This window comes from Mus pahari, chromosome 14 (genome assembly GCF_900095145.1).
Source record: "Mus pahari chromosome 14, PAHARI_EIJ_v1.1, whole genome shotgun sequence".
NCBI lineage: Eukaryota > Metazoa > Chordata > Mammalia > Rodentia > Muridae > Mus > Mus pahari.
In genome coordinates, this window is record NC_034603.1 from 27,571,920 (window position 1) to 27,585,563 (window position 13,644).

General features: G+C 45.7%; 1 protein-coding gene across 3 annotated transcripts in view; it reads left to right on the forward strand.

Annotated features, from left to right (window-relative positions):
• Nucleotides 1-13,644, forward strand: part of Nlrp3 (NLR family pyrin domain containing 3) — a 30,718-nt gene that overhangs the window by 15,289 nt on the left and 1,785 nt on the right. Inside the window, exons 6-8 of one of the 3 annotated variants that reach the window (XM_021213473.2) lie at nt 345-515; nt 4,576-4,746; nt 7,077-7,247. In XM_021213473.2, coding sequence (XP_021069132.1) covers nt 345-515; nt 4,576-4,746; nt 7,077-7,247 — 513 coding nt within the window. The remainder of the gene's footprint in view (nt 1-344; nt 516-4,575; nt 4,747-7,076; nt 7,248-13,644) is intronic. The other 2 variants (XM_021213477.2, XM_021213476.2) reach the window with 2 other exon arrangements.

A 13,644-nucleotide genomic window follows, 5' to 3' on the forward strand; every position in this document is an offset into this window, starting at 1 on the left:
TGACTCCCTCAAAATGACTATAAGAATGAAAAACTGCCAGTGTAGCTGTGTCTTTCTTCTAAGACTCAGACTTCACTTCTGTGGTTGCAGCCTGGCCTTGGGCATTTTGATAACACTCCTACTGCATCTGGGCAGCCTGAGTCAAAGATGCGCCTTGGCCACCTAAGCTGCAAGCTAACACCAGGGAAACAGAGGTCTAACTGGGAAGGAGGGGCCTGAGGGTGTTTGCTACATCAAAGGCTTACTTCTTTGCATCTCAAAAGGAACCTCTCTTCCCAAGGCTCACCTGCTTGCTTCCCTTGGAAACTAATCCTCTCTTCTGTCCTCCTTCCTTGCCATTCTAGCCTGGTGACCTGCTGCCTCCCTTCTAGCTTCTGCCGTGGTCTCTTCTCAAGTCTAAGCACCAACCAGAGCCTCACTGAGCTGGACCTCAGTGACAATACTCTGGGGGACCCGGGCATGAGGGTGCTGTGTGAAGCACTCCAGCACCCAGGCTGTAACATCCAGAGACTGTGGTAAGTCCGTGTGTGCGTGTGAGTGTGTGTGTGCATATGTGTGTGTGTGTGTGTGTGTGCGTGTGTGTGCATGTGTGTGTGTGAGTATGTATGTGTGAAAGTGTGTGTGTGTGTACATGTGAAAGCGTGAGTGTGTATGTGAAAGTGTGAGTGTGTATGTATGTGTGAAAGTGTGAGTATGTGTACGTTTGTATGTGTGTGTGTATGAGTGTGTGTGTGTGTGTGTGTGTGTGTGTGTGTGTGTGTGTGTAATGATTGGGAGGAGACAGTAGAGAAAGATGGTTGATGAATCTGGTCCATTGTCCCCAGGGCTACTGTAAGAAAGGACCAAGGGCTAAGCCCTAATGGCTTTAACTCAGGTTTGGCTGTTAGGAGTCCAAAATCACATATCCATTGGTTGATTTGTTCTGAGTCTCTCTCCCTGGCTTGTAGGTGGCCATTTTCTCTTTGAATCTTTGCATCATCTTCTAGCTGTGTGTCTGTTCTCTAACCTCTAACAACCTTTTCTTGTACGTACTGATGCCAACCCAACGGCACTAGGGCTAACACTGAGTTCAGTTCAACTATCTGTTTGAAGCACCTGTTTCCAAACATGGTCACATGCTGTGGTCTCATGGGGTGGAGTGTTGATACCTGAAACTTTGGAGGGACACATTTGATTCTATTAGAAGTGTGCTGGCTGAATGGACTGGAGGTAAGTTTAGAAAGCTGTAGACCAGGAAGATGAAGAAGAACTGAAAGGAGCTATTTGTTGGTGGCAAAACAAAGGCTGTGTTTTTCATTTCTTCATGGGCCAGGCTTCTGGGTGAGAACTGGAGAGTTTCATCACAGATGCTGCTATGGGAATGAAAAATTTATCTTCCAAGGCTGGCCTCACTAGTTCTACCCAAGTGCTCAGCCTACTGTGATTTCTATGCCATAGTCTGAGCATCTGAGTCTCCAGCTGGGCCCCTGGACCATCCCTCCAGCTGGGCTCCTGGACCATCCCTCCAGCTGGGCCCCTGGACCATCCCTCTAGCTGAGCCCCTGGACCATCCCTCTAGCTGGGCTCCTGGACCATCCCTCTAGCTGGTCCCTCCAGCTGAGCCCCCAGACCATCCCTCCAGCTGGGCCCCTGGACCATCCCTCCAGCTGAGCCCCTGGACCATCCCTCCAGCTCTATTTAACACATACTCTGAATTCATATAGTATCTGAATTTTTAACAAGTTACACAGCTCTTTGAATTTCATTTATTTGTTTGTTTATTTACTTATTTAAAAGACAGGATCTCAGTATGTTGCCCAAGCTGGCCTTCTACTTTCTGACTCCAGCCCTCTCCCTTCCTCAGCTTCTTTCATGGGCTACGAGCATGATGTTCCTTTCCTTTGAGCATTTCTCTATCTCCCTATTGCTTGTACTATACACCTTCCCAACACCATTTGTAAAAACTCGATTTTATTTTCTGTATAAGCTGCTGTTCACTTTCTCCCATCCTCACTTGGCCAGCCCAGGGCCAGGAACACTGTGCTGGATGTTACAGTGAGCTTGGCTTATGACTCTGGGGAAGAATTCCTGTTATTTCACTGTGGTCTTTGGAACACCAGGGCATGTCGGTCTTTAAGTGTGTGTGTGCATCAGAAGGATGTAGGGTGTTTTGTCTTTCCACATCTGCTTTTTCCTTTCTTTCAGATTTATTTATTTTATGTGTCTGGAAGTTTTGCCTGTACATATGTCTGTGTACCATGTGCATGCCTGGTGCCCTTGGAGGCCAGAAGAAGGTACTAGATTCCCTGGAACTATAGTAATGGATAGCTGTAAGCTACCATGTGGTGTTGTGAACCAAACTTGGGGTGTTGGAGAAATAGCTTGGTAGCTAAGAGCTCTTGCTGTACTGGCAGAGGACCCAAGTCTGGCAAACAGACATACATGCAGGCAAAACATTCATAACACATAAAAATAAATAATTACCCCATTCTGCTCTCCTAGTGGCTTTATATTATTGAGAATTATTTTATTATTTCTGAGTGTTATTGAAAACTAATGATTATTCCATTTTCCTTTGTTGGCTTGTTAGCTGTAGATTTTTGTGGTGTTTATTTTGATGAATTTTCTTTCAGTTGTATTCCCTACATTAGCTTAACTATACCATTGCCACAAAGTCCATTCCATAGTATATTTCTCTCTTTTTTTTTAAAAAAAAGATTTATTTATGTATTTTATGTATATGAGTACACTGTAGCTGTCTTCAGACACACCAGAAGAGGGCATCAGATCTCATTACAGATGGTTGTGAGCCACCATGTGGTTGCTGGGAATTGAACTCAGGACCTCTGGAAGAGCAGTCAGTACTCTTAACCACTAAGCCATCTCTCCAGCCCCATAGTATATTTCAATGTCTCCCCTTCTAGCCTATGAGCTATATAATTGTCTTAGGCTTCTGAATTTTACACACTCCATTCTGTGCTTTATTTTGTTTAACTCCAAATATATGGAACAAGAAATTTTAAAATTAAAAAAACCCATACACTTAAAAAAAGAACATTTCTATTTTTCTTTTCTTTAAAAATTTGTGGTGTGTGTGTGTGTGTGTGTGTGTTGTGTTACCTATGTCTGTGTGTATGTGGGCCTGCACATGTCACAACATACATGTGAAAGTCAGAGGACAAGTTTGGAAATTGGTTCTTGACATAGACAGAGCTAGGGTGGCAAGAGCATTGACCGCTGAGTCACTTCCCTGGCCTCACTGTGGAGAACTTCGTGAATCCGGAGAAAACTCCTCTCACTCCTCTGGAGAGCTCACAGTGACATCATTATGATGGACTTAGCCTCACCTCTTAAAGGTTTCAGCCCCTCTCACGTCACCGGGCTGGAGACCAAGCTTCTGACTGTGGCCTCCTGGGGACAAACCGCAGCCAAACAATAGTGCATGAAAGGACTAACAAATGGGGATGGGGGACTCTGACACAGCCCTGAGATCTGCCTAGCTGACATTTCCCCACAGCTCTTCTCTGTGGCTCACAGAGATCCGTTCACCAAGAAGGAAACAGAGTGAAGGCCACATGTACCAAGGGGTTGTCACTTTGGGAAGCATCGAGAGACCCTAACTTCCCCCCATCCTTCCTATCTGTGTCTTTGGTGTCCCTGAGCCACCCAGCCGAATAGGAACTTTATGAGATCACCTGTCAGTTCTGCTTCCTAAAGCTCTCCTGGGTGTGGAGAGAGCACAGGGATTAAATTCTGCTAATGCACGGAAAGGCTTTTTGTCATGGAAATGAGAACTCTAGGACATGCACCCCATGTGAAGGAACTCTGGAAGACAGGGGCTCCAGGCTCACCACCCTTGTCACTTACAAACCAGGATGTACCCTTTGTGCACCCGAAGTGTAGATCAACACGAGCTTGGTGCATTCACCACGAGGCCCCCTCCCACTTCTAAGGAGTCCTGTGCATTGCTCAGGAACTCTGGTTACCCCAGAACACATCTGCTCCTGCCCAAAGCAGAAACTGCCTCCAGACTGGAGAACAATAGCAGGGAAGGAGGCTGTGTGAGCCGGCTCTCCACCTATTAAATAAGCACTTGAGACCCTCAATTTAAAAGGAGGAAAGAGTTGTTTTGGCTTATGGTTCTAGCCCATGGCCAATCCAGTCTGTTGCAATGAGCCAGAATGTCATGGTAGCATTATATGATAGGGGAGTCTATGCACATCATGATGCTAAGGGACAAAGGAGGAAGGGAGCAAGAGTGAGGGGGAAAGAGACAGACACACAGACACACATACAGACAGAGAGACAGACAGCTAGACAGACAAAGACAGACAGAGAGACAGAGAGAGACACAGAGAGACAGAGAGACGGGGGCAGACAGATAGACAGACAGAGAGACAAAACAGTATTTCAATATCTCCTTAAGGTCACCCCCATCAGTCTCCATACATCCCATGTGTCTTCCTCTAGGCTCCACTTCCCAGAGGGTGTTCACCCCTTTCCCCACAGTTTGAACGTGTAGGCGTGGGGCACACGTAGGATCTGGATCCCGAGAGAGGCCGCACTCTGATGTCTGATTCCGTTCTTGCTGTGAAGGTTGGGGCGCTGCGGACTGTCCCATCAATGCTGCTTCGACCTCTCCTCCGTCCTGAGCAGCAGCCAGAAGCTGGTGGAGCTGGATCTCAGTGACAATGCCCTGGGGGACTTTGGAGTCAGATTGCTGTGTGTGGGACTGAAGCATCTGCTCTGCAACCTCCAGAAACTCTGGTGAGTCTGGCCCACCTCCCCTAGGCAGATCTGCTGTGGAGACCCATGTCAGGACTCTGCTTCAGGGAGGCACGGCGAGCCTTCATCATCAGTTCATGTGTGAGGATGAGACTATTCTCAGTGGCCCGGGGGACTTCCTGTGCTCCCTTCTGCTAGTTTGCCAGTCGTTCAGTTAGCCAGTGATTGCTGTGGGGGGGAGTGAGTGGGAAAATATAGCAGTGGTGTGTATGTCTGTGGGTGTGTATACGTTTATAAATCATCAAATAAACTATGTCTGTCTTGAAGATACCCGAGAAAACAGAAGCACTGCAAAGCATCAGGGTAGAACGGTTTTGAGAGGCCATAATAAATCCTCACACTAAATAGAACAAAAGCATCCCTTAAGCAACGGAACATTTATTGTGTGGGGTCCTTACTGAATGCTTCTAGGAGACGAGAATTCTAAAAAGATAAGAGAGCGCTTTCCGGACAGGGATGCAGCTCAGTTGATAGAGTGCTTGCCTAGCATGTGCAAAGCCCAAAGTTTGATCCTTAGCACCAGCAAACCAGATGCGGTGGCAGAAAGATCAAAGGCTCAAGCTCATTTTTGGTTACATATTTTTGGCCAGCTTGGGCTACATGAGACCCTGTCTTAAAAAAACACAAGCAAACAAACACACACACAAACAAAAAACAAAAACAAAAAGAAACAAAACCCCACTTGATCAGGTGGTGGTGGCTCACAGTTCATCACCATGATTATAGAAAACAAACCCACAACAAACAAGTAAGAAACCAGACTGGTGTTGGTAAGGACTTGGAGAACTGGAACTTTTTGTCTCTTTAATGCAGTTGTTCTCAACTTGTGGGTTGAGACCCTGTTGGGGCGGTCAAGCAACCCTTTCACAGGAATTGCCTAAGAGCATCAGAAAACACAGATATTTATAGAAGCAAAATCACAGTCATGAAGTAGAAACGAGAATCATGTTGTGGTTGGGGGTCACCACAACATGAGGATTTGTATTAAAGGGTCGCAGCACTAGGAAGGTTGAGAGCCCCTGCTCTGACAGGAACGTAAAACAGCAGCAAGCAAGGACATAAAACACGGCAACCAACACGGTGATTCTCAACGAGTATGGACCTGCACTTGATCCATGTGTTTTCGGGTGTGTCCACCAGCTGTGCAACTGTGTTTGCAACATCAAGTCCAGAGCATGTCAATAACGGCAGCGAATAACTGTTGACAGACAGTGGTCAGAAGGTGGTGTTGCACATATGCAGCTTTGAACAAATTAGGATGCTTGCTAAAAATCTTCATGAGCCTTGAGGGTGTAATACTAAGTGAGATAAATCTGTCGCAAAGGGCAAACACTATGATTACACTTATATAACGTTACTTAAATTCATAATGTAGGGCAGAATGGTGTCTTCCAGGGACTGGGAAGGAATGAATGGGAAGTTTTTGTTTGTTTGCTTGTTTTGTTTTGTTTTAACAGGTAGAGAGCATTTCAGTTTTGTAAAGTAAAGGTGATCAGAAATGGATAGTGATGGTGGCTGCTTTTAAAGACACTTCCCCCCCCTCCTCCTCTTTTTCCTCCTCTTCCTCCTCTTCCTCCTCCTCCTCTTTTCCTCTTCTTCCTCCTCCTCTCTCTCCTCCTTCTTCTCCTTCTTCCCCTTCTTCTTCTTCTGGTGCTGGGGGCTGGATCTAGGCAAGCACTCTACCCCACCCCCCTCCCTTTTTCATATTGAGCAGGGTCTTGCTAAGTTGCCCAAGTACCCCTTTGATCCTCTTGCCTTAGCCTCTTGAGTAGCTGGGACTGCAGGCCTCTGATACCGGGCCTCAATAAAATTCTGCTCTGAAAGTGGTTAAGATGACAGATTTTATCACACATACATTAAAAGCCTGTTTTTATATTATTATTATTATTATTATTATTATTATTATTATTATTATTATTATGTGTGTGTGTGCGCGCATGTGCGTGTGCATGCCATGGGGTTTGTGTGAAGGTCAGAAGACAACTTTTTGGAGTCAGCTCTCTCCTACTTTGTGGGTTCTGGGGTTAAATTCAGGTCATCAGGCTTGGTAGCAAGTGCTTTTACTCACTAAGCCATCTCCCTTGACCCTATATATACATTTTATTTCAATAAAATAGATGAAGGGAGAAGGAAAGATGTCCTTGTGTGGGAATGGGCTTACTGCATGTTCTTCAAATGAGGAAGGGGCTAATAACTGTGTGGAGCTAAGGTGCAGGTTGTAGCTGAGGAGGGCAGTAGCAGGTACAGGTTTCCTAGCCCACGGTGCAGAGTGCATGAGAGATGGCACTGACTTTGTCCCCTCTGCATGGAAGGTTGGTGAGCTGCTGTCTCACATCCGCGTGCTGTCAGGATCTCGCGTTGGTTCTGAGTTCCAACCATTCTCTGACCAGACTGTACATTGGAGAAAATGCCTTGGGAGACTCAGGAGTCCAAGTTTTGTGTGAAAAGATGAAGGACCCACAATGCAACTTGCAGAAGCTGGGGTAAGTAAGTCAAATTCTTCTCAGAAATCGCTTATTTGGGAAGCACAGGTGGGGCCCCTCTGGAGAATGTTCATCTGCTGGAGATGAAGGTGGTAACCGCAACATCAGCATCAGAAGTGGTTTGAAGTTCCAGCTTCATGTGGCACACAGTTAGGATTCGGTACTTCAGATTCAAGTAGCCATGGGTTTATCCAGCTGTGGGTTAAAAATATTAGGAAAAATTATGTCTGTGCTTAACATATGTGAACCTTCCTCTTTGTCATTATTCTCTGAACAACACAGCGTGACTACTTACAGCGTAGCACACATGCCATGACAGGTAGCAAAGGCTACCTAGAGACAGGTACAGTACACGGGAGGATGTGCAGAGGTGCTATTTAAACACTCTGCATTTTACATGAGGGACATGACCATGTGCAAATTTTAGCACCCGTGGGGGTCTCTGGGGGCCAGTCAGCAAGGACACTGGGGGGCAGTTGTATTACTGCTGATGAGATAGGTTCTACTGACTTGTGGCTGTTATAGTCAGAGCTTCTGAGGAGTTGGCAGCTCTACTTCCTCCAAGCACAAAACTTGCTTCTAAGACATGCACAAGAACAGTAACCCATTTAGTGTGCGAGCACTCTCAAGAATACAGATAACTTCTGCAAAGCAAGCCCTCTGCCCTGAGTTCCCACCCCCCGACAGCAGCCTCTGAGCTTCTGGGCCCTGGGGCTTGCCCTTCACCACAGGGCTGGGAGCAGCAGCTCCAGTCGCTGGTTCCCAAAGACGACCTCATACTTACAAGGCACAGATGTCTCTAAATCCCCAGCTGTGGTGGTGTGGCTCAGCATCAGCCCCCCCCCCCCCCGTCTAGCTGTGCTCGATCAGGTAACAGCTGGATTGTGAGTCTTCCTCTTGGCATCCAGACCTGCAGGCAGCATGAGACTTTGGCCTTCTGTGGCAGGCCGCTCTGCTTTCAGGGTGGTTTCCTTATGCTTGGTAGTTTTAAAACTTAGGTTTAAATCACTACATCTCCTTACTTATGTACTTATTCATTTACTTATTTAGTGTGCGCCACAGTACACACATGTGGAGGTCAAAAGGACTTTATGGAATCAGTTCTACTTTTGCATGGATTCCAGGGGTGGACCTCAGGCCATCCGGCTTGGCAGAAAGTGCCTTTAGCTGCTGAGCCATTTTGCTGGCCCCATATCAGGCTTTTGAGGCTGGAATTCTGCAGCAAATACAAACACGGACTTCCTGCTAGTGGCTGCTCACTGCCCTTTCTTGATCCTTGTGTGAATCAATTCATTTGACCTCAGGGAAATGGAGCTGGATAGTCATCAAGGCCTGTACTTTGAAGAGGTGAGAATGAGGTTGGGGAGCTTCAGATCTTTGCCTGTAGCTGCTGGCTAGGAAGTAGACACCGTCGTGTGATTCCCCAGCTCTCAGCCTGGTTATGGTTTGCAACTGTACTCTCTTCAGGGCTTTGGCATTTGCTCCTACCCTCGCCCCATCTCTGCTGAATCAGCTCAGAAAGACTAAATGTCCATTATGTCAATATATATAAATAAAACAAACAAATAGACTGAATATCTTTATTCACATTACTGGTAGAAATGGCAGTTAGATAAGTATTTAGGGCACAATATAACAAGCCTAGCATAGCAGTACAGGTCTTTAATCCCAGCTCTTGGGAGGCAGAGGCAGGTAGATTTCTGTGAGTTCGAGGCCAGCCTGGTCTACATATTGAGTTCTAGGGCAGCCAGGGCTACGTATAAGACCCTGCCTCAGTAAAAGATAAATACAACAAAATGAGTCTGGAGATGTGATTCAATTGTTAGTTTGTCTAGCATGTATTATGCCTTCCATCCCTGGTATAGAATAAAGTGGGTTTTATGGTACACTTATGGAATCCTAACACTTGGGAGGGAAAGGTGGGATGATCAGAAGTTCAAGGTCATACTCAGTAACATAGGGAGTTTGAGACTAGCTTGAGCTACATAAGACCATGTCTTAAAAAGAAAATCAAAACCAAACCAAACCAAAACAACAAAACCTAACACTGACAAGAGGCTTTTTCTGAGGGAAAAATCAATTATCCATAATTATTAACTGATATTAGCTCTAAACTCTAATGCTTTCTTGGGCTTGTCCTGTTAGCACAGCCTCAGACGTTACCAAATTGCTTTTCTAGAATGTTAAGGTGCTGCCTCAGCTCTGCCAGAGCAGTGTGGCTTCCGATGCTTTGTTTGATCAACAGATGTGATTTGGCCTCTGAGCTTGCCAGGCACCCTGGACTCTGTTGTGGGTGCCGATGGCAAAAGTGACCTTGTTTGCACACACAGCACTATAGGGAGGGGTGACCCACTAGAGCAGAGAACAGTATGTAGTACGTGTTGCTTCTGTCAGTCCTTGGCTTGGCTCTTGCCTTGGCTTTAGTCCATCCATCACCTTCTCCTCGAGTTCCTTTCCCCAGGTTTTCTCGTTGATTTGATAGTTTCCTCTTCTGTAAATTCTGCACTGGCTTCTCTCCCTGTGATCTTTGGGTTTTGTCGTTGATTTTCTATTGATTGCTTCTATACTCTCTAAAATATCTTATGTACCCCTAAACACCAATGACCACTCATAGGCAAATGTCTCCCCACTTTTAGGATACCACTTGTGAGGTGTTTTGTTTGGTTTTTGCTACAAAAACAACATTAAAAAATCTTTCTGCCTCTAGAGAAAGCCACTTACAAACCTGGCAAACAAAATTTGAGAAACTGTGTTGTACACACAAACACCCATTCCCCCCATATGCCCATACATTGTCAATTGCTTTATCAATCTACATATTGATCCATGAATTTACTCACCAATATATTTATCCAACTATCCATCTTTACACCCAAACATTCTGTATGTCTGAGTTTGCTAAGGTTGTTATAACACACTACCCAAAACATAATGGTGTAGACAACATAAACTGTCTCTCAGTTCTCAAGAAGGGAGCTAAGGAATTAGCAGAGCTGGTGCTTCCGAGGACCACGAGCAAGAGTACATTCTTTTGTCTCCCTTCCTGGCAGTCTTTGGTACCTTGTCTTGGAGAGGCATCACCTGGTTGTAGCGTTCACACAAGTTTCTCTCTGTGCCTCTGTGGGTAACACTGAGTCTCAAGTTTTGGTCCTAAGATTGTATTTATTTGTTTTTAACGGTGTGTTTGAGTGTGGGATGGGGAGACCATTGCATGTAAGTGCAGTGCCGAGGAGGTGAGGGGAGTCACTGGACCCCCTGGAGTTAGCATCCCAGGTGGCTGTGGTCTGTCTGACGTGGGTGCCGGGTACCAAACTCGGGTCCTCTGGAGGAGCAGCAAGCTCTCTTAACTGCTGAGTCATCTTTCCCGCCAGACTGTCTGGTTCTGATGAGGACGTCAGTCATACCAGATTTGGGCCCAGCTAGAGTCATCTTAATTGACTACATCTGTGAGGTTGTGAGGTTTGGTGTCCAGTTATGGTCGCATTTTAAAGAATTGGAATTTCAATATGTGAAGTTTTTGGAAGAACAAGATTCAGCCTAACACTGTAGTTAGCTGTTCAAACTACAAACACAATAGAAGTATTTTTCTTTAACTTGTTTTCCATTTATCTGGATGCAATTTCCATATAGCTTCTAGTTTGGAGCACAAAACCCCATAGCACCCAGCACCAGCATTTATCCAGCCTCTCGTTAAGTCAAGAATTTCTGGGTACGATTCTGCATTTTTACTGTTACAAGTCACTCTGTAAAACGCATGCTTGTGTATGGAACTCGATGCATGTGTGTGCATGCACTTGTGTGTGTGTGTGTGTGTGTGTGTGTGTTTCTTTCACAATAGGTTCCCTAATGGATGAACTAAAAATTTTAACCATCTCATATATTATTATCTTCTTCTCTTGAACTTTAGCAAAATATGTTCTAGCCTCTGGTTCCACAATATATTCTAATCTCATTTCCTCTGTGCTACAGAAGCGTCACACATGGACACATAAAACTGGGTTTAGCTGTTAGAACACCCCTTCCGTCCACCACTGTTAGCTCCGTCCCTACCCCTGCTCAAACCTGCTGAGCAGAGGACAGTCCAGAGATTTCCCAGCAGGTTCACAAAGGGCACTTACTCATTTCACTGCTCTCAGTTCCTTCTTTGTCTGTCTGTCTTTCCTTCCTTCCTCCTTCCCTTCAGAGAAAAGCCAGCCTTCATTCCACTTTCCTCTGGTCTGTGTTGTATTGAATTAGTTTTACGTTCCAAAGGCCTGGCCTGCTCTGCTTTTCCTTATTGTTCACAGTGTCTCTTCTGGAAGTTTGGATCATCGACAAGTAGGAAGCTCTCATTATTTTTCAAGTAATTATTGTGGTTGGCAATTTTATGATATTTATTTATTTAATTTATTTTCTATGGTATGTGTGTGTGTGTGTGTGTGTATTGGTGGGTGTGCATGCCGTGCCATGCATGTAGAGGTCAGATGACAACTTGTCGGGCCTTCTTCTCTTCTTTCTTTCACCTTGTGGGTCAAGGGGTTCAAATTCAGGTCATCAGGTTTGGCAGTAAGAGCCTTTTCTACCGATCCATCTCGCCACCCTAAACAATTATTCTGATCTCCATTTTCCTAACTAAAACAGAGCTAGGGGTGTAGCTTAGTCAGCAGGCTGTTTGTCTAGCACGATCAGAGCCCTCAGTTTGATCACTATCACTTAAGTAGGATGTGGTGGCCCATGCTGGTAATCCCAGCACTCCAGAGGCAGGAGGATCAGAAATTCAAGGTCATGCCAGATGATACAGCAAGTTAGACACCATTCTAGCTTACAAGAGTTTCTGTCTCGGAAAGAAACAAGAAAAGGAATAAAAATAACACTCCTATCTTGAGTTTGTAATAATGAAATAAAACAATCACACTCGGTGCCATTATCCCACAAAGTAAGTAGCCAAGACCGTTAGAAGTTCGGTTTTCATAGGGAGGCAGTTTTAGGGAACAAGGAGGATTGCTGACGAGTAGAAAAGCCACATGGAGTTAACTGAATGTAGCAAACAGCATGTGTGCTCAAGACACACAGAACAAACCCACCCAGTGATTAGTGGCTTTTACCCCAACTTAAGGAATTAGGGAAGGAAGGCTTACTGTGGTTCATACTGTGAAGGTACAGCTAGGCGGGGGTGGAGGATGGGGGGTTGCAGCAGCGTCATGAAGCAGCGGATCACACTGTCTGCAAAGAGGAAGTGAAGACTACTGGCGCTCACTTCCTTTCCCCCATTAATTCCGTCTGGGATGCCAACCCATGAAGGGTTTTCCACTTTCGTTCACATAATCTAGAAAAATCCTCACAGATCTGCCTTGTCTTGAGGGTAATTCTAGATTTTGTCAAGTTGACAGTCAACACATAAACCATCACAGCTGATTGGCTGGAACTGAGCCATCACCAGTGGGCAGGCTGACAGCACTTGTTTGATTTTCTAAGCATTATATCATGCATTAAATATACTTATCCCTCAGCCTCAATGGGTACCAGTATCCTAATCACATGGCTGTGACATTGTCTTCTTTTCTGGGGTGCTAGGAATGGAGCTCAGGCCTTCACATATGCTAGGCTTAGATCCAGGTGACCCCATGACACTGAGAGATTGTTCATCTCTGGGAAGGTCTGGAAGCAGAGCTTGGATCTGAACTGGGTTACAAGGCCCGCACTCCGGTGGCCTTTTCCCTTTAGCCTGGCCACATGTGAAGGTTCCACACCCTGGCTAAGCAGCACCACAAGCATTCACTGTAGACAGGATTTGACTTGACCTCAGAATAGTAAATCAAAAATTCTTGGGCTGTTGCGAGGTTCCAGAGGTAAAGACTTCTGCCATCAAGGCTGACAACCCGAGTTCAATTCCCGGGACTCACAGAGTGGAAGATGTCTTAGTTAGGGTTTCCATTGCTGTAAAGAGACACCATGACCAAGACAACTCTTAAAAAGGTAAACATTTAATTGGGGCTGGTTTACACATTCAGAGGTTCAGTCCGTTATCATCAAGGCCGGAAGCATGGCAGTGTCCAGGCAGGCATGGTGCTGAAGAAGGAGCTGAGAGTTTCGCATCTTGATAGGATAGCAGCCAGGAGAAGACTGTTTCCAGGCAGCTAGAGGGTCTCCAAACCTACCTCTCCAACAAGACCATACCTACTCCAACAAGGCCACACCCACTCTAATAAGGGCACACCCCCTAGTGGTGCTACTACCTGGGTCAAGCACATTCAAACCACCACAGAAGAAAATAGCCAGTTTCACAAAGTTGTCCTCGGATCTCCAAATATGTGAATGTTCTCTTTCTCTCCCTCCCTCCCTTTTTCCCTCCTTCCCTCCATCTCTTCCTCCTCCTCCTCCTCTTCCTCCTCCTCCTCCTCCTCCTCTTCCTCCTCCT